Source organism: Apus apus, chromosome 6 (genome assembly GCF_020740795.1).
Source record: "Apus apus isolate bApuApu2 chromosome 6, bApuApu2.pri.cur, whole genome shotgun sequence".
Classification (NCBI taxonomy): Eukaryota; Metazoa; Chordata; class Aves; order Apodiformes; family Apodidae; genus Apus; species Apus apus.
Window position 1 is genome coordinate 5,872,068 of NC_067287.1, and position 26,447 is coordinate 5,898,514.

The following is a 26,447-nucleotide window of genomic DNA, read 5'->3' on the forward strand; positions in this document are numbered from 1 at the left end:
CTTTCTCCTTCTAGCAAGGTGTTGTCTCATGGGCAGGGATTTTTCTCCCCTGTCAGTTTAAGAGGGGCTAACTCAGCTGTAGTGTTAATTTTAGTTGAGTCAGAAGAAATTTTTGTTTTGTTTATTCACTTTAATCTTAATGTTGTTTGTTAACAGCTCCAACTCCTACTTAGGCAGAAAAAATTCAAGTCTTATTTTAGCTATTATACATATCTATGTATACCTATATACACATATATTTTATATATCCACCTACATCTACTTGGCTATTATACACATGTATTATACATATATACACCTCTTTTATAAAAAGGCTGAAGATTAGACTCTTCCTTTGTCTCCTAATATATAATATACACACACAAATATGATCACACATCAGTTCTTTGCAGGAGTCTTAGCTTAATGACTATTTGCAGAGCCTTTTGCACTGAGATGGATTGCCTTTTCCAATGAAATCCCATCCAAAATAACCTGCTGCTGTAAGGAATCTTTGAAAGGATTTTGCTTATGCAAAATTGCTAGAAAATATTATTGCAAATAAGATTCAATCTGTATAAAAAGCTATGGAATTCTTGGCATACACCCACAAAGTCCGTGGAATATCCTAAGAAGAGGTTTGCCTTGAAAAAGAAAAGGTCATTTTTCCTACCTTCGAAGAGGATGTCAAATGATGGGACACATTCCAAAAATAGGTCTGAGAAGAAAATATGAAAGCTGCAATCCTATGATCAGAGTGATAATGCTTTTGGTCCCTGATTAAAGAGAAATACTCAGCTTTGATGTACTCTTTGTAGTCAAGGAGTCATAATAAGTAAGTAACAAACATCAAGAAATGAGTTTGAGAGAAATACAGGAATTGCCTGGCTCAGATGGCCACTTGAAGTCAGACCTAGGCTGTAGTAGCCATATCAGCCAACAAGATCCTAATGGCAGATCAGACTTGTTGGTAATATGATCAAATTTGCATCATGGCCAAAAAGAGCTGTGGCCTAAAAGGGCATAAAAATGTAGGAAGGGCAGCTGTGTCTCAGGACAGAAGGACATAAAGACTGAGTCTTGTTGATGAAGAAAGATGTAAACTTATTGTGGGAGACCTGGATCCAGAATGTTTTGGATGCATAGGTAGAGGAGACATTAATTTCCGTGGCTGACCACTACAGTATGGAAGATAAATCAGAGTTAGACATCCTTGCTTGAGGCAGAGGACAGGGAAATAAATGTATCATAGAGGAATCATCAAGAGACCAAAGGGGTCTCCCTGCCTCATGTTCCCATGCAGATGCTGCAGCAATAGTTGAGCGATAAGAAGGATTATCATGAAAAGCAATAGGCTGCCCCTCTTTTCAGCACTGCCCCTGCCAAAATGCCTCTGTGCTCTTTCCTGGGTAATCAGGGCTGGGATAAATGCCATGCCAAGACCCACTGCATTCTCCTGTGTATTTATGCTGTGTGCAGGCCTTGCTTTCCTGATGCCAGAGCAATAGGAGCTGTGTGACTTCCAGCTTGTCATGTGATGGGGGTCTTGCAAGAGAACTGTGGTTTGGATCTGGCTGCTGAAATAAAAATAATACAAAATAAGTGTTCATCATATGGAGTAGTTCATGTGGATGAAAGCAGCTGAAATAGGGAAAAGGAAAACACAGAGACCAGGTTTCTTGGAGCAAACCCAGCTGATACAAATGCCCTCAGGAGCGTGTTTTGGGTGAACAGAGCTCGGGCAAAAATGGCATTGGTGACACTTTGCTCCAGATCAGCAAGATCTACTGTAGTTTCATTTTGAACGTGATGAGGTATTTAGCCCAAAGAAAAAGATGCATATTTTTCTAAAAGTTGAAATGCTTCCTTTCAATGTCTTTGCAAATGAAATTACTTGATGCCTCCTGTTTCCAAGATATTTAATTTCAGGTTGGAGTTTAGTCTGACTTTCAATTATTAGCAGTCTTTCTTTTTTTATTTTAGAGATTTTACTTCTCTGGAAGAAAAATGGAAAGGTTTCATTTTAGATTGGAATAAGTCACTTTTCACTGGACCAGTGAATTGCAAGTCACCTACGCATTAAATTTTCCATGAGCTGGTAACATCTGTTCAACAGTTGTCTTTCAAAAATTGACTACAGCATAGTATTATAGCTGTGCCTTTCTGTCCCTCCTGCATTCTGTCTTTTCCTCTCTGCTTTGCTCTGGGTGCTGTCTGTACTCATATTATTGCAGCAGAAAAATGCAGAACATTAGCATCTGTTAATCCTTTTATACCTCAAGTCCTCTCATGTTTGGCCAACCCTGCTTTTCATTGTGCCTGTCTGTGTTTGGAATAGCCTCACAATTCCAGATGCAGCAAAATAACCCAAACTGTAGCTTGGCCCCATGGTGCTGCTGGAAGGCTATTTTAGAATTAAGATAATTCAATGGTTTAAATGTGTTTGCTGGATCCCTAGGAGCAAACTTTTTATCCCAGTTTGCAGGGATTTAGCCATTCAGTTGTTATTAATATTGAGCCATGCTGCTGAATCTACATGTTCTGTAAGGAAATAACCTAGATTTTAGTGCTTTCCTTTACACTAGACATTTATTTCAGCAAGTAAAAGAAAGGTTGAAATGAAACTTGTCCTTAGCTTACAATTTTACAGTGACATGGCAGAGAAGGAATGAGAGGCTGAAAAATAGCTAGCAAAGACATTTGCAGTAAATTTGGAGCCTGACTTTTCTCTCATACCACATTTGAAAGTAATATGTTGGGTAAAATAGAGAGATGCTGTTCCTGCCAAAAGGTTCCATTGGACGTAGGTGGGTAAATGTTTGGGACTGAAGTGAAAAAGGGAAAAAAATAGCTGCATCCCAGTCCTGCAACCCCAGCGTGATTCACCTCGGCAGGCCTGAACGCTGGCTCTTCTGGTGTTAGTCAAACAGAAACACAGACCTGTCCACAATCTGCTTCCAGTGACAGACAATAAGCCTTGTGCTGCATACTTCTGCTGATGAAAAGCTGATTTTTGGACTGCTCAGACCAAAACATGCCAAACACGATCAGCTGCAGAATCAGTCTAGCCAGTGCAAAAGACTCCAAAAATAGAACCCAAACCCTCAACTAAAAACTCAAAAAGCAATTCAACATCAATTTTTCAAAAGAAACAGAATTAGTTAAGAATCAGGCAGGTAGGGAAATTGTTTGAAAGGCACGATGATGCTATTTTTGACCACCCTCTGTCTCAATCACTAGATAACTTTGGACTTCATTCACAATGAATGCAATTTTAAGTGTAAAGGTTACTTAAATAACATTCAGTGAGAGTGGGAGCACAATAAGGACATTTACTCATGCTGCAGTGCAGAATAAATGACCTGGCCCACCTCTAAAACAAGTGAATGCACTTCTCCAAGGGAGTTCAGCTTTGATAGTCCACTAGGAACATTCTTTTAGGAACAGAAAGGCAGGAGCCACCACAATTGAAATGCTGAGCAGAGAGGTTCCTAAATTCCAAGTCAGATTGGAGCAAGTGACAGAAGAGAAATCTTGTCCTTAGGGACTTTCATCTGTCTCCCCCCGCTTCAGAAGTCTCATCTGTGAAACCTTCTCCCACAGCTAAGAGTCTCTGTCAGAAACTCTCTTGCCCAGAAAAAAAATAAATAAATTAAAAAAGGACACATTTCCCATCTTGGTGTAATCAATAAGCAGAGGTTGAAGCAAAGAAGAAACTGGTTTTAATATCCCACTCCCTGGTTTCTGCCCTGTGGGGATATCATGAGGCAGTAGAGCATTTCAGTATCAAGACTTGTAGATTTTCTTGATGAAATTATGCATCTTATAAATGTAATTGACTATGCATTGGTGCAAAGAAAAATAAAAGGAATGGAAACAGTTTGGGAAGCTGGCAAAGTTGGCACGTTCTTCTAATATCTAACAAAACTACACAAATGAGAGGAGTTTCAGTGGGAGGGGGATCTGCCATGGGCACCCAAGTGCTCAGGCCATTGCCCCAGCACTTGGCAGACCTTGTTTCAAGTCAGGGAAAACCAGCCAGCTCCAAATCAGTCAACAGAGCCCAAACCCAGTAGAAAATGCTGCATGTCAATCCCCCTCACCTGTTTGTTTATCTTTCATAGCTTTTCTGCCAGGTCTGTTCTGCAGAGAGTGCTCCAAGCACACCCAGTGCCTCCCTGAGCATACCCACAGCTTGCAAACAAGATTTATACAACTCGTTTCAGCATCTGGGCTAAAAAAGGTTAATGAGAACCTCGTTTCTGAGTGCAGAAAGAGGAACATTGTGGAGGATTAAAAATGTAAAGCCTTCTTGAAGTCACCTATGGATAAATGTGACCAGGTGTAGGGTCTGCACTGCAGTATGTGGCACCACCACTTCTCACAGCCTATCATAGGCAAACCCTTTATTGATGGATGGGCTGAGAGGTGTGTTATTCCAACTGAAGGGTTAAAAACATCATTACATTTCTGATATATTCCACCCACACGGTGATCAGCCTTACACCACAGCTGGCTGCTGCCCTGGTTTGGAGATGCAGGTCCACAACATGTCTTTTGAAGTGGCATATACCTGCTTTAGTGGGAGTTAAACCTTCTCTGAACTGGATCAACAGCAGAAAACAACAGCAATGGAGCTTCCAGGGCTTCCATGCCTTAGCTGTGTGTGCTTGTGCAGGATAGTAGCAGGTGCCAGACAGATCTACCTATACAAACTCTCAGTTCTCTAAACAACTCATAAAACACAACACCAAAATGACCAAAGCCTGACATTCACCAGCTTTCACATAATCAAATTTTACAAGTTTCAAAAGCAACTCAGCAATGACTGCAAATTGCTAAAGAATAAAGTAGCAAATGATAAATTGATTGCCTGCTGTTTCTTTGTGTACTAATTTGTGTTATGGCTTTCCAATCTGAAATTGCTTGGGTAGATTTTTGTGGTTTGTCTTTTTTTTTTTAGCTCAAATTGCAAATGAAATTACTGTGGTAAACTGAATGCATCAAGTATAATGAAGAATTGATCAATTGTTATGTTGTAAGGCTTTTCTGAACAGTGGTTTCTAGCCTATCTTCTTAAGATGAAAATTACAATTATTAGCCAATTACCAAGTAAGAATGCAAAATTGAGTCTGTTTTTGGTAACAGAAAGATAGAAGAAAACCTGAAATAGTGCACGTCTGCCTATAATCACCTTGTTTTACCTATGGATGGGACACACATATAACATTTTTTGTTGAATTATTCCCTAGCAAAAGAATCAAGCTCTAGCTATCTCCTCCTTCAGGAATGTTGTCTTTTTAAACAACCCTTTTCAATAAAAGATACAGCTCTATAAGCAAAACTCTACTCTCACTGTTATCAGGCAAGAAAAGGTGAAGGAGTAGAATCGAAAGCTTAGCATTGAAATGGGTCTATGGAAATAAAAAAAAAAATTACTAGGATTCATCTTGTCTGGTAAGAAGAAAGTACACTGCCTTATCAGTGTCTCAGAAAGAAAGAGAGGGGTTGCCATCAGGAACACCCCATCTGTCAACCTGATTTCCTTTTATTTCCCTTCTAAAGAACTAGAAAGTGCCAGTGCTACACATGTAAAAAGCATTAGCACCATGTCGACTGTGGTGGAGGAAATCTCCATCCCCATCCCCATCCCCATCCCCATCCCCATCCCCATCCCATCCCTGCATGGGAAAAACCCACACACACAGCCTGACCAGCCAGCAGGACACAGAGGTCATTTCCTGGCTCAGAAGACCTTCTGAGGACACAAATCTCCCCAGCACATTTGGAGTTGTTTTGAAGCGAGGATAGATTTTGAAACACACGCACCTACGCTGGGATCAAAGTTAGTTCAGTGTAAACGAGAAAAAAGCCAGTGGGTTTACCTTCTGCATGGCTGATCCTGATCAAAACACATCTGCCTGCAATATGCACCAGATGGGGCAACAATTGTCTCATGTTTCTTCCTGTGCTTCCCTAATCCCCTGTGTCCTCTGGAAGCGTGTGGATCTGTACCTGCAGCTCTAGCTGGATGACCAGAGAAAGGCATTTTGCTTTATGCACATATAATTATGGAGATGTTTTTCTTATGGCTGTAATTACATCCAAAAAGATTGCACAGGTAGCAGCTGGAAATATAATGAAGACTCACCTGATACCAGCTGAACTGGATTTTCTTTTACATCAAACAGCAGCTTATATCTGAAGTTCTTACAGATTCTGAAACTGTGATTTTTAAGAATATTTCTTCCACTCCTGGCAAATAAGCAGAAATCTGTGGAGCAATCAAAGCAGAGATGACCCTAAAATAAAAGGAAAAATAGTACCTGTTAGAACAGGGAATGAGGACTAAATCCCTCAAAAATAAAAAAGGAAAATGCATTTATCTGGTCATTTTCATGTATAGGTACTGAAAGCCTTGCTTTTTCATGGCATATGAACAGGCATCAACAGATCTTGTTTAAGTGCTAGATGCACAATGGGGGGCATTTTCCACAACCAGAGGTACAAAATTGCCCTGAAAGATCACCATGGCTGAGGGAAACTGCTGGCTGGAACCTTGACTCTCCTGTTTCTATAGGGAAAAGGCATGAGTGCATTTTAACTTAGAAGATAATTATGACTGCATGTGCAGAAATGGTATCTTTCAAACACTGAAGAAACAAACAGTGAGGATTGCTGATAAACTTGGTTTCTGGAAATCCATTAGACTTAATGTGGCACTTCCACGGTTGGGAGTACACAGCTTTATCTTATCACACTGGCCAGGCAGGCTGATGACTATTTCTAGCTCTTGACCTTTTATTTTAATATTTTTAAATCCATCCAAAGTGCTGTAATGCCTGAGAAAGGTTTTTACACCAGCAGCCTGTTTTGTGATGTCTCTCTCCAAGTTTTGCAGAGCAGGCAGCCTATGAGAGGATGAAGGACAGGGTCAAAGAAGACCTGCATTTTGGTCAGGAGGTGATGAGATCCTTCCAGGCCTGTGCATGGGTTGGGAAGTGGGGCGTGTCCATGTACATTGCTGCAGAGGCCTTGCTCCAAAGGCCAGAGCAAACCAAGCCATTTTTCCTAAATGTCAAAACCCTGATGGAAAAGTCCATTATAAACATGTGAGGAGCGTGTGGCTGCTGGAACCACTATCGTGCCAGTGAATTGAATGAATAATAGTGTTGAATAAAAGCAAGACAATAGCAGGAAAAATTGCCTCGTCACCCTGCATACATTAGGAACTAAATCACACCCAGGACACACACACAAATCTGGCATTTGGCAGCACTAAGCTGCCTTCAGCTGGAGTCCCCTTATCTTCCTGCCAGTCTCTGCTGCATCCTGGATGCACTGACAATAAGTTAATGGTGGCACTTTCCCCACTGCTATATCATCCACATACAGAATTAAATTGAAGAAGTGGGGAGAAATGTGGCCAAAATCCCGCATTTGCCAGGGGAGCAGTCTGGAAAAATGTGTGGCTTGCAGACTGTAATTAGCCCACGTCGCAGTTGAGGCACAGAAACAGCTCCAGCTCTCAAAGGGGCAGACCATGGCAATAAAATTTCCATCTGAATAGAACCCAGTGGGTTCTAAAATCAAAACATGTGAGTTCGGTTTTGCTTCTGCTATTTAGGAAAGCTACATTTGCAAGAGTATGTTCAACTGAGATTAGGAGGTAAGAAAGAACCTTTTCATTTTGTTTCACTTTTTCATTCTGAGAGATAAGAGCAAAATAGACCAATCAATAACAATAATTATAATTTTCTTCTTATTGATTGTTCAGAAGTCCTTAAAGGCATCATCATTAACTTAAAGATAACTTGAGGAAATTTATGAGGTTTTTCACTCTCTTCTGACACAGCACTTGTGATTTCTATGTTCAGATGCTCAGCAGCCCCGGATCCAAAGCCAAGCCAGAATTAGCGAGGATGAGACTTGGTAAAATATAGTAGAGGAACTGACAGAATTTGGCTTTATTACTTTTTCTAACTGGCATATTCAATAGATGAGGCTATATGTCTCAAAGCAGGGGAGCTACAGACTTCACCTGTCCTGTCCAGCTGCCTGTTGCTTTTTATCCGCACGATCATGTGTCATCCCTCTTGTGCCCACCACATTATTCGTGAGTGATTTCCACATTGGTAAGAGGTGCCAGATAGCAATTCCTGGAGACCAAAGCATTTTAAAGGACACCACTTCTGCTAGAAACTTCTTGGCTCACCCAGGTCAGTTGGCCAGGCGTGCCAAAACGCTCAGTTCCTTCCTCCTCTCTATTTACGGAACAGTGAAGAAAGCATTTTTCAGCACAGTGCTCCACAATAAATGGGTCAGAAGTTCACTTCTGTGACGACTGCTCACATTTCTTACAGGGTCCTCTTGCTGTCACCTACTTTGTCAGACCCTCTTGACCCCTCTCGTGGCCCCTTGCAAAACACAGGGCTGCCTCTGCGTCCTCCTGTGCGAGCTGTACGTGGTGCATCGTCCTGCAAAGCACTCAAGGGAAACACAGGCCAGAAGAGAAGATCCACATAATCAATTCCTCCTTTCAAAACCACAAGTTAAAAATAGAAATGCAAGCCAAGATAAGAGATACTAGCATGAATAAATAATTGTTTTCTCTGGAACTGAATGTTGGCCCTCAGTTTGTCAATAGTAAATTGCTTAACTTCATAGACCAGGATGATAAGTGACCTTGTTCCCAGGCAAATGAAACTTGGATAGAGCACACAAAAAACATCTTGAGATTGTAGGAGGATTTTTTTTCAACTGCATTTTCTCTCAGGGCCCTGTGTTACTGCCTTGAAGGAAAAAAATAAATAAATTATGTATATATATATGCCTAAGAATTAAGCAATAAACTCACTAATCGTGCCTGATGGGAGCAATCTGAAGTAAGAGCTGCAGTTAAATATACTGGAAGTAGAAAATACCAGCGGTGTCATCTAGAGCATCCATGGGGCTGAGGGAAGCAGGAAAGGAATCTGTTCCCACATCACTGCCTTTGTCACTGGTGGTTTGACCACACTCAGACACTGCAGGAGTATGTATTGCAGGGTATGATTTGTTTCCAAAACAGCAAATGCCTAGAGCTGAGCAATCCAAGGTGTGCCTTGAAAGAAGAGTGCTTATTCTATGAGACATACGTGTGAAAGAATCTTTAATTGTATGCTGAGTTGCCTGGGTTACAAGAAGACACCTCATTTTCAAAACAGTGTGATATCTAAGGGGAAGCATTAAGCAGCAGACTCCTAGAAAACCATGTTCCTTTTTGGCCTGATTTTCCTTCTTAATTTGGTCTCTTATTCAGTATAAAGAATATGTATGAAAAATGTCTTATTCTTTCAGAGGGTGCTCAGCCTATTGTGGGGTAAAATTTTCTATAATTACATTCGTTTTACACAATGATTCATTTAGCTCTATCAATATCATCCTATGAAGGCATTATAACTTGATCCAAACCTGGCCATCATGAGGATGCAGTGTGCATACAGTGTGCTTCCTTATCATTTCTGTTCAGTAGGAGATTCTTCTGCTTCTGAATGAACTGAAAATAGCTTTATTTTTCAGCTATCAAGGTTTTTATAAGATTATGATGTTTTACCTACCAGAGGAGCATGCAGGGTTCAAGCATTTTTATGTTGTGATCACATTCACATTCAAAACAAATTTCTGCCTCTGGATATTCTTAGGAACAAATTTTTGGACAGCAGCATTTTAATTGCATTAAAAGTCAAAAGTCAAAAAGTTCACCAAAATATTGGTGAAATAAGGCAGCAGCTTTTGTCTGTAATTAACTGACAGATGTTTCGTACCTACTAATGCCTTATCTCTTCCTAGATTACTGTTCATCTGGAACTTGCATCTATCAGAAGAAATTTTTGAATGTTGGCAGATCAGAGTCTTCTATTGTTATTTTGAACACATCCACTAAGAGCTTGGAAGGAATTTCTCTTTCCCAACATCTGCTTACCCTTTGTGCCCAAACTCTCTTTCAGCATATGGTAAATTATAATACAGGGAAGTGGATGGCACTGACACACCAAAAGCTCCAGGAGGTTTCACCTGAGCTTTGCTACGTCAGTAAAATGCAGCCACTGGGCAAGGAAGAAGCTGGTGATGGAAAAGTTTCCTTCTATTTCTAAAACACAAAGAGGAGAAAGCAAACACATCCTTGGTCTGCAATTAATTTGGAGTTATGGCTTAACAGCCAAGGCATTTCAGGTGATTGTTCCAAATGAAAATCTTTTATGCTTTTTCTGTGTAGAGAAATTCAAACACTGTGGAAAACATTGTGTTCCACTGTGGCTTTTAGAGTTGTCCTGGTTTGAGCCAGGATGAAGGCAATTTTCTTTTTACTGATTTTTTTTTTTCCTTCAGTGAACTCTCTTTTAAGCAGCACACTGAAGTTGCTGTCCTTTGTTTAATTGCTGATCCTGAGCTGAACTGTGACAAGAGTGAGAAACAAAGAGTGAAAATCTGCCAGGAAGGGACTTCATAAATTTACCTTACATCATACATATGTTGGAAATAGGAGTATTTCCTGGCATAATTTGAAAAACAAGTAAATAATAAGAAAAAAATCTACACACATTCATATACACATATGCATACTTACGTATACCTACATGTGCCTATTTTCAAAAGCTCAGTAGCTCCTCTGCCTCCTCTCTCTGCCTGTGAGGTTCCCCAGCCCTGGGGCTCGCTGCAGTTTGGGGAGAAATTCCAGCCAGGCTCCCGGGACGATGGTGAGAAAGCAATCTCCACCTGGGAATCTCTCTTTCCTGATCACAGAACAATGACAGCACTTCACCAAATGGTGCTGCTGGTTAGTATTGTCTGGATCAGTCACTGTGTTTTCATTCACCCTCCTCATGAAAATTATTTTGTGATCCACCAGCTATTTCCCAGAGCTTTAGAATGCCCTTTAAATATATTGTGTGATGGGCACTTCTCTGCCCAGAACAAACATGCACCTCAGGCTTGTGGACTATATTTCTTCCAGGGTTTTCTAGCCACCATCACCTATTGATATTATATGATTTGCAGCCTTTATTCAAAGCAAACAAACAAAATCTCCCAGCTTCTTAGACCTTCCTCCACATAAGCCACTGATATTTACTGGGAGAAAGAGTGACAGGTAGAGCTCTGTGACACCAGTGCTCACCTGCCTTTAGGAAAAAAAACCAAAAGTTTAGCAAATTATTTCAAGTTTTCAGCCCTCCACTCCAATTGTCCTGGTTTCTTTGAAGCATCTGATGCTTCGTCTCATGAGCACCAGCCAGGATGGACAGACCCTTTGGGCGTGTCTGGTGGTCTCCACAGCAGCACCTTTCCCACACAACCCACCACCCAAGCAGGGCACAGGTAGCTCAGCTGCTTGCAGACCACCAAGTTACCAACCTGCTTGGAACAAGCTCCAGTTTAAGGTGTTCAATGTGTCAGCCTGTGCTGGGGGCACCCCAGAGTGATGTCCTAAAAGCACCTTTCTGACTCTTGTTTGGCTGGTTCCTGGTATGGTGCTGGAGCCTCTGTCCTCCCCAGTACAATATTGATTAACCCACCAGGAACAGGCTTCTGGGCTGCTGCCCCAGGATCTGCTGACATGCACATCTTCCTCCAGCTGCAGTCACATTGATGTCTCCTTTAGCTGAAAGCCAAACCCCAGATCCACAATTGTACTTCTGCATGAAACACCAGTTCAGTTATTCACTTTCTTCTCATTTTTCATTGGACATTTCTGGATGCTTCTGCCTTCTGCAGAAGGCTGTCCTCTTCCCAGCAAGCCCACAGGCTGCTCTTCATTTTGTTTGCACATAACAACATTGGGTGAATCTTGACTTCCAGGCATTAAAGCAACTTGCCTTATGGCTTCAATGGAGACAGATTTTCCCCACAGTTTTTCAAATTCTATTTTCACTGAGCAGCTGCAACAGGTACTGTTATTTGTTCTTTGTGTCAGAAAGGAGCTACCCAGTGTCTCTTTGCTTCAAGCTGCTTCTGCAAAATTGTTGTTTTTTTTAAAAAAATTCTCTAAGTCTAGCGAAGCAACAGCTCCTTGCTCATGTTGAAGAAGCTCAAGAAGCTCTTTGCAGGAGACCAAAGAACCAGCTACAGCGTAACATTTAATCCCAACACACTCTGGAGCAAGAGCAACAAAGTCTCAAAGTTTAATTTCTTCCTGAAGGAAACCTGAATGGTCATAATGATGATGAAGACTCGGTTCCCTGAAAAGCCAACATTTTTTCATGAGCTGTTTTAATGCAATTACAGGAACAGAGGTGGATTATTATATTTAAAGCATAGGTTTTTCCTATGTAAAGAAATAAATGTTTCCTTTTAAAAGCAAGTTAGCCTGCACACCACAGAGTACCAGTGACTCAGTATAAGACACAGATGTGGACTTGTATTGTTCCTCACAACAGGAGTGACAGTTGTGATACTGAGCACTTCACCACTGCACACATATTTGACATCTGCATCTCGCTTTGCCATGAATTAAAAATGAAGAGAAAGGCTTCATCGGATTAAAATGTAGCTGCAGTCACCACGAAGTAGAGGCAGGCATCTTTCAGGTGAACAACCAACAGGACTCAACTGCATCTTCTTGGGTTTCTTTTCAATAGCATTTTCATCATGTGGTCTGATTACAGTGATGCCTTTGTTTCTTTCTGCGGGAAAGGCAGTGGTTATTGACTGGCACCATGGCCTGCAATTTCCCTGTTAATGTTTACAATGACTCTGTCATAAGACCATAACAAAGACCATTTTACAAGGAAAACTCGGTAACTGAGGGATGGTTTTGCTGATGGCTTGTTGCAGAACCTTACTGCTCCCTCCTGCTCGGAGCCACCATCGCCATTGACTCTGGTGTGGTTTGGTCTGGTTGGCACCAGGGTGAGAGCACAGCCCATCAGTTTGGCCCCAGGGGAGGTGACAGCAGCTCCTTTTGCCTTGCTGCCTCCTGGCTGACAGTCTGCAAGCACAACTAGACCCAGTCACAGGTATATAAACGTATTTTGACATTCCACACAGAATGTAATAAACCTTTAGAGGTGGCAGCTCCTTGAGACAGGGCTTCAGAGACATGCTCTTCAGGGAGGGAACACATGGCTTTTTGTCCCAAACACTGCTCGATTTCACAGGTGAACACCCCTCTCCTTACTGACCTTGCATGTCTCCCCACGTGCTCCTCCAGGTCTCTCCCTGCCTTTTGCAAGTCTCATCCACAGTGTTTAGCTCCTCTAATGTTAATATGCAAAACAGCATTTTCTAAACTACTGCAAATAAAACTATGGGAAGGATGAAAAAGAATAAGCTGTGTCTTGGTGTCTAATTTATTTGCATTGTTTAGACAGAGCAGTTAATCATTGCTAAGACCACAACATGTTGTGTAAATTTGAATTATAACTAAGACATATAGAGCAGAAGGTTCTTAATTACATTTTTAATGGGTATTCAATATTATTATTATTATTATTATTATTATTATTATTATTATTATTATTATTATTATTATTATTATTATGGAAGTGAATGCAATTAATTACATTACAGTGCTCTTGCAGGATTCCTTTGGTAATACTATGCAAAAAAGCTGTTAATTTTAGATTTTTGTTCACAAAGGAGGCACTTAGAGCCAGCAAAAGGCACCAGGAGACAAAGTCCTGTTCCCATTAACACTCCTGAAGCACTGGGTGATATTGAAAGGGTCAGCAAGGCACTGCATTTTTTAAAGGTTTTTAGATGTAGGATAAACTCTTCATTTGCTTGCAATAGCTGGTCCCTGAAATGTCACTTATTCCCTTGGGCTGGGAATTGGCAAAGTCAAGTCTCCATGTGGTTCCCACTGCTGGGCCCAAATCCTCAGAAAGGACATCTGAGGAGGGAACTGGATCCCAGACTTAATTAGAGGTGCAGCATTTCCAAGAGTTTCCTCTGTAAAACGGCTTTTACTTGCAGAAAAGGAAAGCTTAGGGCACTCTTTTTTTTTTTTTTTTCCTTTAAAAAGGCAATTGTATTAATTCAGCTGATTTTACATTGGAATTGCACTATTGCTTTGACAGTTTTGTTTCCTGAAAATTGCAATAAAGGCTCCGTGATGCTACATTTTGTCCCCATTTGTCTTGTACACCGTTGCCTCGCCTTTGGCACAATAAAAATAATCTTTAAGAACAGGACCATAAAAGGATTGACTTTGACCTTCTGAGTATCTTGTCAATAAAATAAAAAAGATAAATCTGTTTCAGAGTGCTGCTGGCCTAATATTACAGCAGAGTTATAATCTGAAAAGTGACATTTGAGAAACGATATTTTGGGGAGGGGTCTCATTCCCTGTCAATGGTGTCACATAAAGATGCTCTATTTAGGGTGCAAAGTGGTGGCTTTGCTTGTTCCCCAAACCAGGTTGTGCAATTCCTGCCATGTGCTCCCTGCCTCTTACATCATCATTAGCAATTAAAGATTACTGCAGCAAGAAATTAGCTGAGCCTCCTGTTGCTGATGCATAAAGCAGAGCTGCTCCACCTGTGACCCACTCTGCAGTGCTAACACAGCAAAAATGGACTTTGCCTCATAGGGAAATGGCCAAGATAACCAGGAAAAGGCTGGTTTTTTCTACATGAGCAGCTTTTTGGAAATAAACAACTTTTAAAAGAATCACTACAAGGCTTTTTATTCCATTAGGTGATAAGAAACTACTGAATTTTCTGTAAAAAACAACCGAAACACAAACCAGAGTTGTATGGAAATAAACAGGGCAGGCCTGTGAACAAACATGTATTGAGGAGCAGCAATTTTGATTCAAACTTTGTGATGCATGCACAGGAGCTCTGCTGTGTTTGGCTTTATGGGTACACGCCTCAGGCAAGTCCGACCTGTGGCTTGAATATTTGCAAGCTTAGAGCTCAGTCCTAAAAACCCATGGTGCTGTTGGTTTTTTTCACCATTTCTCTCTTTTTAGCATTTCTTGTTCAAAATATGTATTTAAAAGTATGTGAAATGCACTTTATACTTCAGCATCAGTTTACAGTGTGATTAAAAGGGCTCATGCATACAGTAAAACTGAAATAAAAATAATGTATTTTCAAAGATCACAAGGTTTGGAACCTCAAAATGTTACTTGATTTCTGAGGAGAAGCAATTCTGATGTTAATCCCTGGAATTAGACTGAGATGAGATTCAAAGGGTTAAGGCTTCTGGTTCTGGTATGATGAAAATCTGTATTACTAAGATCTTTGTGTCACCAGGCTTCCAATTGAACCTATTTAATTCCAAATTTGCTCTTTTCCCACTGTTTCCCTCGCAAACCAGCCCAACCCTTCACTGAATCTGAACATAAGAAGAGGTGCCCCCTCCTTCAAGTGGTTATTAACCGTATCCGACTGAATTAACTTAAATTAACTTATTTAATCATCCTTTTTCACCCTTTCCAGCTCCCGAGTGCTCCCCGCAGGGGCACCGCGTCCTCCGCAATCCCAACCGCAGCACCAGGTTTGACTCTCTGGAGCTGCAGCGAACGGCCACTCAGGACCTGGTTTGTGACCACTCCCTGCCACCAGCATGGTACCGCTTCATGATCCACAACAAGCCTGCAGAAATGCCCACCAGATGTGTCGAAGTCAGTACAATTTAAGCACTACACCCTGGTGAACTTGGATAAGTCCTTTGACGCAGTTTTCCTTCCCACCTCTCCACCTCTCGTCACCCGCAGGCTGCCATGGGGAGTGGGAAGGAGATATTTTTTCAAGCACTTCTGTTGCTTTAAGAGTGGATTCTGGAACCTGACTCTTTCCCCACATAATCTATTGTCATTTAGGAATATGTCCTTAGCATGAAGAAAAAAACAAACCACAACACCAAACCCAAAAGAAGAATTAACACAATTAATAGTGATACAGAAGGAAAAGTTACATTTTCCACTATTACAGTTTTTTGTATTATTTAGCTTCATAAGTATGCTAACTGCTTCCTAGACAAAAAAATCTCCAACACATAAGACTACTGTTTTTTTTTTAAAAAAAAAAGACAAAGCAATAATTACCTGGTTGCCTGTTCAATAACAGTAACTTTTAACTTGTAATCATTGCTGTCGGAGAAACTGGAGACCCAAATTAAGTTGTTGCCATCTCAAACAGCCCAGGATAATAACCTGCAGGAGGTTAGAATAATTTCAAACACACTGTTCAACAAAATTATTCAGGAAACAAGAAACTAATTACCATAGATTATGTTAAAGATTAAATATTCAATATAGAGTGCCAGAAGTTTAATATTAGGTGATGCTACCCTAGCTTGAGCACCTTCTTGAAATTAGCAAACATATCCACTCAAAATGAACCTGTGAAGTTGTCAAAATAGAAGTATATCTTAATGATCTAATGTTAAATGAAAGGTTAAGAGATAAATGTTACTTTTGTGGGATTTCTAATTCTCTGCATAAACAAACCATAAATCTCATTACTGTGAATAAATTGGCATGATTATTATTGAAATACACATTTCAAGGCAGGTTAGCCTTGAATATCCCAATGCAATATGAATTTAATTTTTTTAAGTTGATCTGCAAGTGTACATAGATTCTAAAAAATTATTTAATTTGTCAGTGTATCTCAGCAATTTTGAGTGTGTAGTAATGCTAGGTTGTGTCAGAGTTCTTTCCAACAATACATCCTTTGTTTCTTTTCATCTCCTCCCTGGACTTTTTTATTCAGGTTTGTAGAGCCATATTCATTAGTTTAGTTTCTTATCTTGTAACATAATTCTTGCTGTTGGTTTCTGCATTATCCTCTGAATGACAGTAAATCTCCTCTTTGCTGTGCTGATGGAGGATTACAACTGTTGGATGTCACAACCAGAAGAATACATTTCTTTTAGATCTTCACCTTCTAAATCTGTCTCTACATTCTCTCTCTTCCGCTTAATTAAATCATTGTTTAATTTGGTTCTCCATTTAATTTCAGCAAAACCTCTGGAACAAAATAATTTAATAACTGCACAGCTTCCACCCCCTAATAAGCAATTATTATTGGACATTCCAGCCTGGCTGGAGTGAGCTTATTTTAATTAAAGAAGTCAAAGACAAAATCCTGAAGAGACAGAAAATAAGAGACCAAATAAAGTCCAACAATACAGCTGGAGAGTTAAAAATACACTGCTCCAGCCCCTTGTAAAATATATGCCTGTTGATATCCATTGCCAGTTGCAATTAGCTGCTTGTCAATAGATAAGATCAAATTCTGAATTCGAAGTAATCATAGGCAGGGATTCTTTTCACCCAATTGAGCTCAAAAGGGATTTAAACCACAATGGAGGTTTAGAGGTGCTGCCCAGCCCAGGAGAGAATTGGGGCAGGACAAACCACACCAGCTGGATGGGCAGGAGGGAGATGAGTGCCCAGAACCAGCTGCAGTGCCTGGGCAGGGGTGGCTGAGTCCTTCAGACACAATCTCAAAGCCTGTATTCTGAATCTTGCCACATTAAAAACAAACAAACAAACAAAAAACAAACAAACAAACAAAAAAACCCTCCACCATAAAAATGTGGTCCTGTCTGAATATTGTTTCATAACTACAGAAGGTATTATATTCAACAGAGAGCAGAACCAAGTCACATACAGAAGTTGTGAGAGTCTCAGTCTACAACTATGTCACAGCTAAGAGGCACAGCAACTTTTACAATGAGTAACAAGTAATAAGAAGCCACCTCGTTCACTAATTAAAAAAGCAACCCACAACAAAACAAAAAACCCAAGTGAATAGCAAAGGCGAAAAAAGGGAAAACAAAAGCCCAAAAGCTTTTATGTCAAAAAGAGTGAAAATATTCATTGTATCCCTGTGTTCTCCGTTCCTTCAATCCAACTGCTCTTCATAAACTTATTCCTCCAGAGGCAAAATACTTTTGATTGAAACAGCTTTCCAATCTAGGCATTGCCTGCTGAATTTCTCTGGGGGGTAAAGAATGATCCTGAGCTTCCTCCCTCTATTTCTTCCTCACCTCTCCCTCTGTGTTCTCAAAGGAGGACCAGCAATTACTGGGTCCTGGACGTGCACTCTCAGCCATGGCCACTTCCCCATCTAACAACAACAAACCTGAGCAGAAACACAACACAAACTTGCAAATTTTTTTATTCCAAGGTATTGAGGCTTCTGCCTACAGATCACAAACAATAGTTTGTTCTTCAAGAACTGCCAAATTCACTTTGAAAGGCAAAAACACACAAGGAAGGAAGCATAGGGAAGCTTTACTAAGATTAAGACACCGTACTGAGCAAGAAACAACGCACAGACATGGCCAGACCTAGTAGCGAAATGACCTTCAAAGGAAGAAGAAAAGTGCAATAAAAACTAAAGCCCAACAGAAAATACATTAAAAATACAGAGAAGTATTTGAGTCAATATAGAAAAAACCCACATTGGTTAAAGAAATAACCCTTATTTCATTTCAGACTCCTGAGTTATAATCATACAAGGTGCACACATACATCTGTACCCGTGCATATGGGTGAGCCCTGGGAAAGGAACGAATACTAAAAGAAATGAGAGAGAACACAGCCTGCTCATGTTCTTGCAGATCTTCTCTACAGTCAGACAGAAGATCAGCCTGTGTGTTCCAGAGGAGCAGTGGAGGCTGCCAGCCACGCTGCAAACCCAAATCCCACAGGCTCACAGCTCATGGTGAAGCCAGAGATATGGCTGGAAACCCACTTCTTCCCCTCAGTTACATGAGGATGAAAAAGCATAGATTCTACTCTCCAACCTTAAGGAAAACCATCAATTAAGAATTTGATTATGCAAATAGTAATTGGTTCTGGAGCTAGCATTAATGCTCATGATAACCACATGCATGGGTTGAATTCATTACTTCTCAAAGCAGTGCTAATATTTCCAGCTCTGAGGAGTCAGTTGCCAACAGCAGATGATAAGCTAGGAATAAAGGCATTAAAACCAGAACCACAACTAGAACAACTGCCACTATCCACCACTTGTCCTCTGAAGCAGAGGATTTGTGATACCATATTCCTTGAGTGGTGAGATTAAGACAGATGTTATGGCACTGACCAGAGAAATCACTGCACACCCACTGCCGAGGTGAGACACTGGTCTTCCTGGTTTCCAGAACTTCTCTCAGAGCACCAGCCAGCAGACCTCTCACAATACCCACCGACACAAATGTCCTAGATGTATGGTTGAGCAGTTATGGTTGTCCAGTTTCAGCCTTGCACACAACCCATCTCCAGAAACCCCTGGTTCAGGGGCTTCTGGATTAAACCATGGGTTGTAAGAGACATTAAAGCAGTTTCTCTCCCAGGAGCCAGTCCAGTGGCTGTTATTTTTTAGCATCCAGAATCCTGCAGCAAGGTTAATTACAGATATGACACTCTTTTGGAAATGCCCAGCAATAATTCCAGCCCGTGACAGTATATCAAGATAACTTCCAGTATCCTTCAGAAATTTCATCCTCTAAATGAGCAAAACCATCTCCAAATTTCTATGTAAATGTGGCAAAAGAAGGACACATTATGCAGTCAGGGCTCATTTTTTTTCTAAACAGTTGCATTTTTATCAATATAAATGTACTTGTGTATATATATATATATTCTAGGCTTAAACATAGGCTTAGATGCTAATCTTTGGTGTATAAAACGAGGTCATGCTAAAGCATGTCAAAACTGACCTGCCTATGATGCTTAATATTGTAGCCCCTGGAGAAGATGATTTACTTTTTCCCATGCTCAGTTTAATCACCTCCTCTACTTAACCTGTTGTAGAACATTTTATACCCACTATCAAAATACAATAGCCCAACTGCACACTCCTAATTTTTTATTTTGCTTCAATTTTTTATTTTGCTCTCAATTCAATCCTACTTTGATTTGCAATTGCTTTCCAAACTTAAAAGCAAGTGACACTTTCAAGCTATTATTTCATGTTTTCCTCTGTAAATCTTTTCCTCGCATATATACACGAATACTCAAGATCATAATGGTAGGTATGAAGAGGTTTAGTTTTTCTTGTTTTGCAGGCATACAAAAAGCCTTCTGTAGAAATCACAATTACAGCCTCTATTGTTCTGAAGCATATACTTAAAAGAAACACAAGATAGGCACTGGTTTAATTGCTACTACAGATATTCCTGACGTAAATGGATTTCTGTGGAGTTCAGCTCCAGATTGACATAAAAAAAAATAAATCTTATTTACTTTAACTTTATACAAAGAAATTTAAAAAAACTAAGGCAAAGTAAAGTTTTGGGTGGATAACAGATGCAAAATCACAATGCTTTAAGTGCCAACCAACAATATACCAAAGTCTTCCATCTCCATCTCACTAAAACAATGCATTCCTCACATATGGTGCTACTTATTTTTAACAGCATAATTTCAGTGCAATACCCAAGTGACAAGAACAATCAAGCTTGATTTCTTTGTGCAATTATAAAGAACCTTAGAGTGTTCAATCAATCACACTAGTTGATTCTCCAAACCCCAACTAAATGGAAGGAGACATCATTGGATTAAACAATCATGGCTTGTCCCAGTGTTTTGGTGAAGGGAGAACAAATTTAATTTTTTCTGATTTACGTTTTCTGAACTGAATTATTTAACAATTAGCTGGTGCCTTATTATGAATCAAAAATACTTAAGAATGCTTACCTGCCACGTAGAGGTGTTGCGAAGATTAATTAGGTAAAGTTTATAAAATGCTTTGCACCACTTAATTATTATTGGATAAAGCATGGAAGGATGCTGAGCAACAGCCTAAAAACTCCTTTTTGTGTTGGATAATTTCTTCTTTGTGCAAGCTGTGTCACTGAATATCTAATGAAGATCATAGAATGATAGACTCACAGAATGGTTTAGGTTGGAAAGGACCTTAAAGATCATCCAGTTCCAACCCCCTGCATGGGCAGAGACACCTCCCACCAAACCAGGTTGCTCCAAGTCCCATTCAGCCTGGCTTTGGACACTTCCAGGGATGGGGCTTCCACAACTTCCCTGGGCAACCTGTGCCATGGTCTGAATGATCTGAATTTAGGGTGTATAACAATACAGTTCACTACCTTGCCTTTACATTGGCCAGTTGCAAGTCCAAGCAAACATGACATCTGAAGCACCCAAGTGCCTATGATCTCTTCTATGGAGCGTTAATCAGATGCCCACTGCAGCTCACCATCCAGGACACTGCTTAAAGACATCTAAGGGAGACAGGACCTGTAGGGAGAGACTATTTCTCATTCATCCTACCAATATAGTCAGGAATAAATGCACAGACCATGGGCATACACGTATTTTCCACTGTGGTTGCCACTTTAGCTGATGTTTTTTTCCTGTTGTGTATTTGGAGTCTGAAAGATGTTTTTTAATAGAGTATTTTTTTTCTCTGGTTTTGTTAAGTTTGTTTGCTTGCTTGTTTTCTGTTCCTATCTGTCCTGTTGGTTGAATACATGAATACGTTTGTCCTTCCCTTCCCAGGTCAGCTTTCTAGTTCACAGGGGCCTCACACAGCAAATCCTTTTGGCTAGCATGGGGCAACTTGCCTGACTCAGAGGGAAGACATGTAGCTCAAAGCAGAAAATAAATGCATGTCTGTCATAAAGCTGCCAGGAAAACAGAAATACTTGATTTATACCAACAGGAAAACAGAAATGCTTGATTTACACCAAAATTCTTCCTTGGCCAGCCTGTAATGCTGTATGATAGCTTGTTACAGTAACTTGCTTTCTCAGTCTGAGTTTTCCTGGGTGCAAAGTCAGGAGGGTTCATTATTGCTTGCAATTTGTGCACATGGCGTAATAAAGCGTTTCACTCAGATGGTTTCAGTGCCAGAACAAGCGTGAGGTGCTGCAGCCGACAGGGGGTTATCAGACAACCCCACAATGCCAGTGCCTGCCAGCAGGGGGACTAAGCCCTGCTTGCTCCCGCGGTGACAAGGCTCACAGACTTGTGAGGATAAATGTGAAGAGGGAGAAAATCACTGCCCTCTTATTTAAGTGTTTTTTTTTTTTCCCTCCATGTGCTCACAGAGGATCCAGAGCCACTATTACGTACTGATCGCATTTGGTCTTATTTCACAGCCAGAAAGCACTTCCATCTGTCTATTTATCTCCATGGCCCATAGCACAGCAGATAGATGAGTGTCTCATTAGCAAATTTATCTTTTCAGCACTGCTGCAAGGCAGGGAAGTACTGTTACCATCTCAGCTGCCTCTGGTTTAGAGATAAGAAAGCAAAACATGCAGAGTGATTTGCCCAAGGTCAGGCAGCAGTCAGGGAAACTGAGGCACCACACATTCCTGGCCACGAGCAGTCCAGTGGCTATGCTCCCAATGGATAACACTGATGTGTTGGGGCCAGTTACACTAATAATGGCAGAAGCAAATTAATACAACAGCTCATTTTGAGCAAGAAAAGGTCTTCTACAGGAAATTGTTAAAGTATTTTTTCAGCTTCTTCAGCCATGGGTGCAAATGTTTCTTGAGATCCGGGTATTTGCAGGAGATCAAGCTGACTCAAAGCAAAGGTCACTTTTCAGCAACTGAAATGTCAGGGTCTCATAGCATGGTTTGGGTTGGAAAGGACCTTAAAGATCATCTAGAGCCAACCCCCCTGCACAGGCAGAGACACCTCCCACTAGACTAGGTTGCTCCAATCCCCATCCAACCTGGCCTTCAACACTTCCAGGGATGGGGCATCTACAGCTTCGCTGGGCAATCTGGGCCAGTGTCTCACCACCCTCACAGTGAAGAATTCCTTCCTAATGACTAAAACCAACCCTTTTCAGCAGGTGTTGGTAGCACCAGGAATGCTTCCCTCCTCCTGAGCACTGGTGCCAGCCATGGGGTCAGCTCTGCAGCAGATCACCTGCATGTGTCTCCTCCCCAAAACATTTACTACAAGGCTTTCTGAGAGCTTGCACACCCCCACTGAGTTCCAGCACCAATTCATCTTGTCTGCTCTTAGCCCCTTATTCTACTTCTTCCCAGCTTGGGAGGCTCAAAACACCAGTGAGTTACACTCACAAATACCTACATTTTAATGTCATTTGACAAATAACCAATCAGTCCAGCAATCTTTACTCACACATGCAGAGAAACTGAAGTCAGCAGTTACCTGGAGTAAGAGGACACTCAAGGTGCAAGCGTCTCATCAAGAAGATACATGAGCCTGAAGCAGAAACCGTGGAGCTCCAGACACTGTCCTTCTCTCTGCACCCATTCTTCTTCCTCTGCAAACAGAACATCTCTTCATCACAGGCTCTTCTGTGTCATAAACATGCTTTGGAAACACACTACTTCACATCAGTTCTCACTCTCTAGGGCAGAAGTTCACCAGGATACAAGAAATCACCAACATCTGCACAGAAAACACCAGCATCCCTTACAGCTGTAAATAAACAGAACAAAGGAAGGGATTAATCTAAAATTCCATGTAAAAGCTTTTCATGCTGATCTCCTCTCCTCCACTAGCAGCCAGCCAGCACACTGTTCCTTTCCTGGGACCTGCAGTGCCATCCTTATGAACACCAGGGACATGGGCACCCAGAGGAGAGGGCAGGGTCAGCCCCTCTGCTCAGCCACTGCCACGTTCCTGGGAGAAAAACAGACTTTTGACCATTTTAATCATGTCTCCCCAGAATCCTTGTTTTCAGTAGCCTGACAACAACTAACTCCAAATGGAAATCAGACCATGCCATGCACTCTATTTCCTTCAAATCCCTTTTGTCACTTAAGTTTGCAGCCTCCATTCCTGATTTTTGGTTTGTGTAGCTCCCAGGTAAAATTCACACTACAGGAGGGCACTGGCTTGTGACTTAATAAATTTATCCTTTGACTCCCACTGCTTCCCCTGCTGTCACAAAACAAGTTTTGATCTTAAGTAGTTACACAGCAAACCTGGGGAAAAATGGTGTGTTGGGGTTTTTTTCAATGTGATAATAGAGTAAAAATATTCACAACAGGAGGAAGAGCATCCCCTGAACTGGACTATTAGAGGTAGTTCAGTATCTCTGGCTGAAGAAAGGCAAAGCAAAGGCAGCAGTCATGCTCTGGGGAACACAGCTGGTATCTGAGAGTAAATTATTGTCATTATTTAGTAATAATTTTCAAACCTTAGCTCTAATACCTGTATGTTTTGCATATTGGCAAATGATAAGCAACAGTGCAGAATAATACCTTGCCATTGTAATTGGCTGCATGTATTTTATGAGGCTCAGATTATGCTTAATCTCATCATTGAGGTGCTTAAATTAAAGACAGCTTTGTATAATCATGTCCCTTTAGTCAGCGGAAAGAGACTGGCAGATACAGAGGGCAATTCACATCTGAGATGCTTGAACATCCGTCTGCAAGTTGGGAAAGGTAAACCTGGAGCAGTTTCTCCCAGCCATGACTCAGAATGCTGTAACTTAAACCACTTAAGGCCAAAGCCTTCTGCTTTGGGATTTTCTGTGTTCAGGGGATCCAGGGATTTAATGGAACCTGTTAATAGATAGAAACCTGACAGTCAAAACGCCAGGGAATCCGATCAAATCAAATATATCCTGGATATATGTTTCCCTTCAAGAATGAGGCCAATGCTCAGGCCCTTAAGACAGGTCCAGTGTGTGCTGGAGGGGTAGAGCAGGAGCTGTCAAGATGGTGGCAGCTAAAGCTGTAGCCATTTTGGAGGAAAGTGCTGGTGTGTGAAGCTCTGAGCACAGCAATGTCGTTCTTCAGGTTGGTGCTAGTGTTTTCTTGCCCCTCGTGCTCTGTCAGCCTTTGCATTCCCACTTACACAGCTTTTTCACTGCCTTCCCAAGTTCACCACACTCAGAGTCTTGGGTGCTAGTGATTCGCCAGAATCCTACTGCATTTGCTGTTAATGGTTTCTTCTGTGTGCATCCCCAGATGAATAAATGTGGGACACAAGCTCCGGTGTGGCTGTCTCTGAAGTCTGAATCCCTGCCAGTTCCTGGTGAGAGCAAGAGGCTGACAGCCTGTGCCACCTGGCAGGTCTTCTTCGGGGGCACCAGGGACTGCTGCTTGTTTCGGATACCCATTGCCGTCAGGAACTGTGGAGAATTCTTTGTGTATCTCCTGCAGCCTACTCAAGGTTGCATGGGCTACTGTGCTGAAGGTGAGGGTCAGTCAAGTATTTATCAGTAAGGCTTGTATATGCCTCCCTGGCTGCATGTTCAAGGGTCCTGGTACTGCAGTGCACATCTCGGTGACCTTGCGAGTCAAGCATTGCTTCCAGTGAGATACAGACCGTGTAGAAAATAAATCAGCGCCGGTCCAAGGTGCTCCTGAGGAATAGCTGTTATTCCAGTGCAAAATGTAATCTGGGGTGTATTACTGAGGTGTTCTTCGCTTGGTTACAGTTCACATGTAACCTTTCCAACTGTCTTTGGCTCCACTTTGGCTCGAAGTTGTACAGCGAGTGAGAGGAGGCATCTCGGCTTTGTTGAGGCACTGTATCCAGGATACTGTGTCTAAGGTCTGTTCTTATCTTCAATAATCCAGTATCCCCCCTCAAAAAAAAAGATCATTCCGAAACACTGAAAGGAAAAAAAAACCCACAAAACAACAACTCCAAGCTGATAAGATCTTTTTCACGACATTTATATAATTACTCTCGTCAGAAATAATTCTCAGCCCACTAGAAGAGATCTAAGCTCTGCTCGGTAGCTAGGAAACAAAGCAGTAGCAGAAAGCAATTGCTCCCTCAGTTAAACCTTCTGAACTTCAGAGCATGTTCAGGTGCATATAGATTTGGTCAGAAAAGACAGTTCTCTCTCAAAAGGAAAAAAATCACCTTTACACTTCCCTTTCAGCATTTTTGGACAGACACATGGCACACTGAGAAGCCAGGGTTATCACCTTTCAGTCAGGCAAAATTCAAGCTTAAACAAATTTTAAAGAGAGAGATACCTGTTTTCTTGTCTTTATCAATATTTTAACACATCCACATGAAGAAAAGGGAGGGAAAAAAATCTCAAAGAAGATGAGATTCATTCCCTATTTGAAATAAAAAATATCCGTTAAAATAAATGAAGCTGCTCTTTCATTTCCACAATTCTCTCTCAGAAATTACTTCTTAAGCTGAATACAGTAATTTTCCAGTTTCAACTCAGCTTTTTAAACTAAAATATTCCCACTCCCCTTGTTTGTTTTACCAATAACTTTTGGGTGATTAGTTTTGTCATTTCTGTTGATCCACAACTCTTCAGTAACGTAAATCTGCCATCATTTTTCATACAAGAAAGTTTATTCCTTCACATCCATTCCAAACCAATTCTGCCTTTTTCTTACCAATGCTGTCCTTCTGGCTGGGCATTTCAGTGAGCTCCACCTCTCCTGAGTCTTTAACTTCTTGCTTTAGATGTTTTTACGGTATCACGTATGGAATGGAAAATACCCAAAGCTGAAATATTTTTGTTGTGAGTTGTTAACTCAAAGTCTTAAATTCAGCTGTGACCATTGCACCACAGGAGCCTCTG

At 41.1% G+C, this 26,447-nt stretch overlaps 1 protein-coding gene across 1 annotated transcript in view; it reads left to right on the forward strand.

The window, feature by feature from the left end:
• The window catches only part of LOC127386305 (von Willebrand factor D and EGF domain-containing protein-like), a 172,491-nt gene that overhangs the window by 23,271 nt on the left and 122,773 nt on the right, over positions 1–26,447 (forward strand). The window contains exons 2-3 of the mRNA XM_051623141.1: positions 15,405–15,589; positions 24,856–25,084. Coding sequence (XP_051479101.1) covers positions 15,405–15,589; positions 24,856–25,084 — 414 coding nt within the window. The remainder of the gene's footprint in view (positions 1–15,404; positions 15,590–24,855; positions 25,085–26,447) is intronic.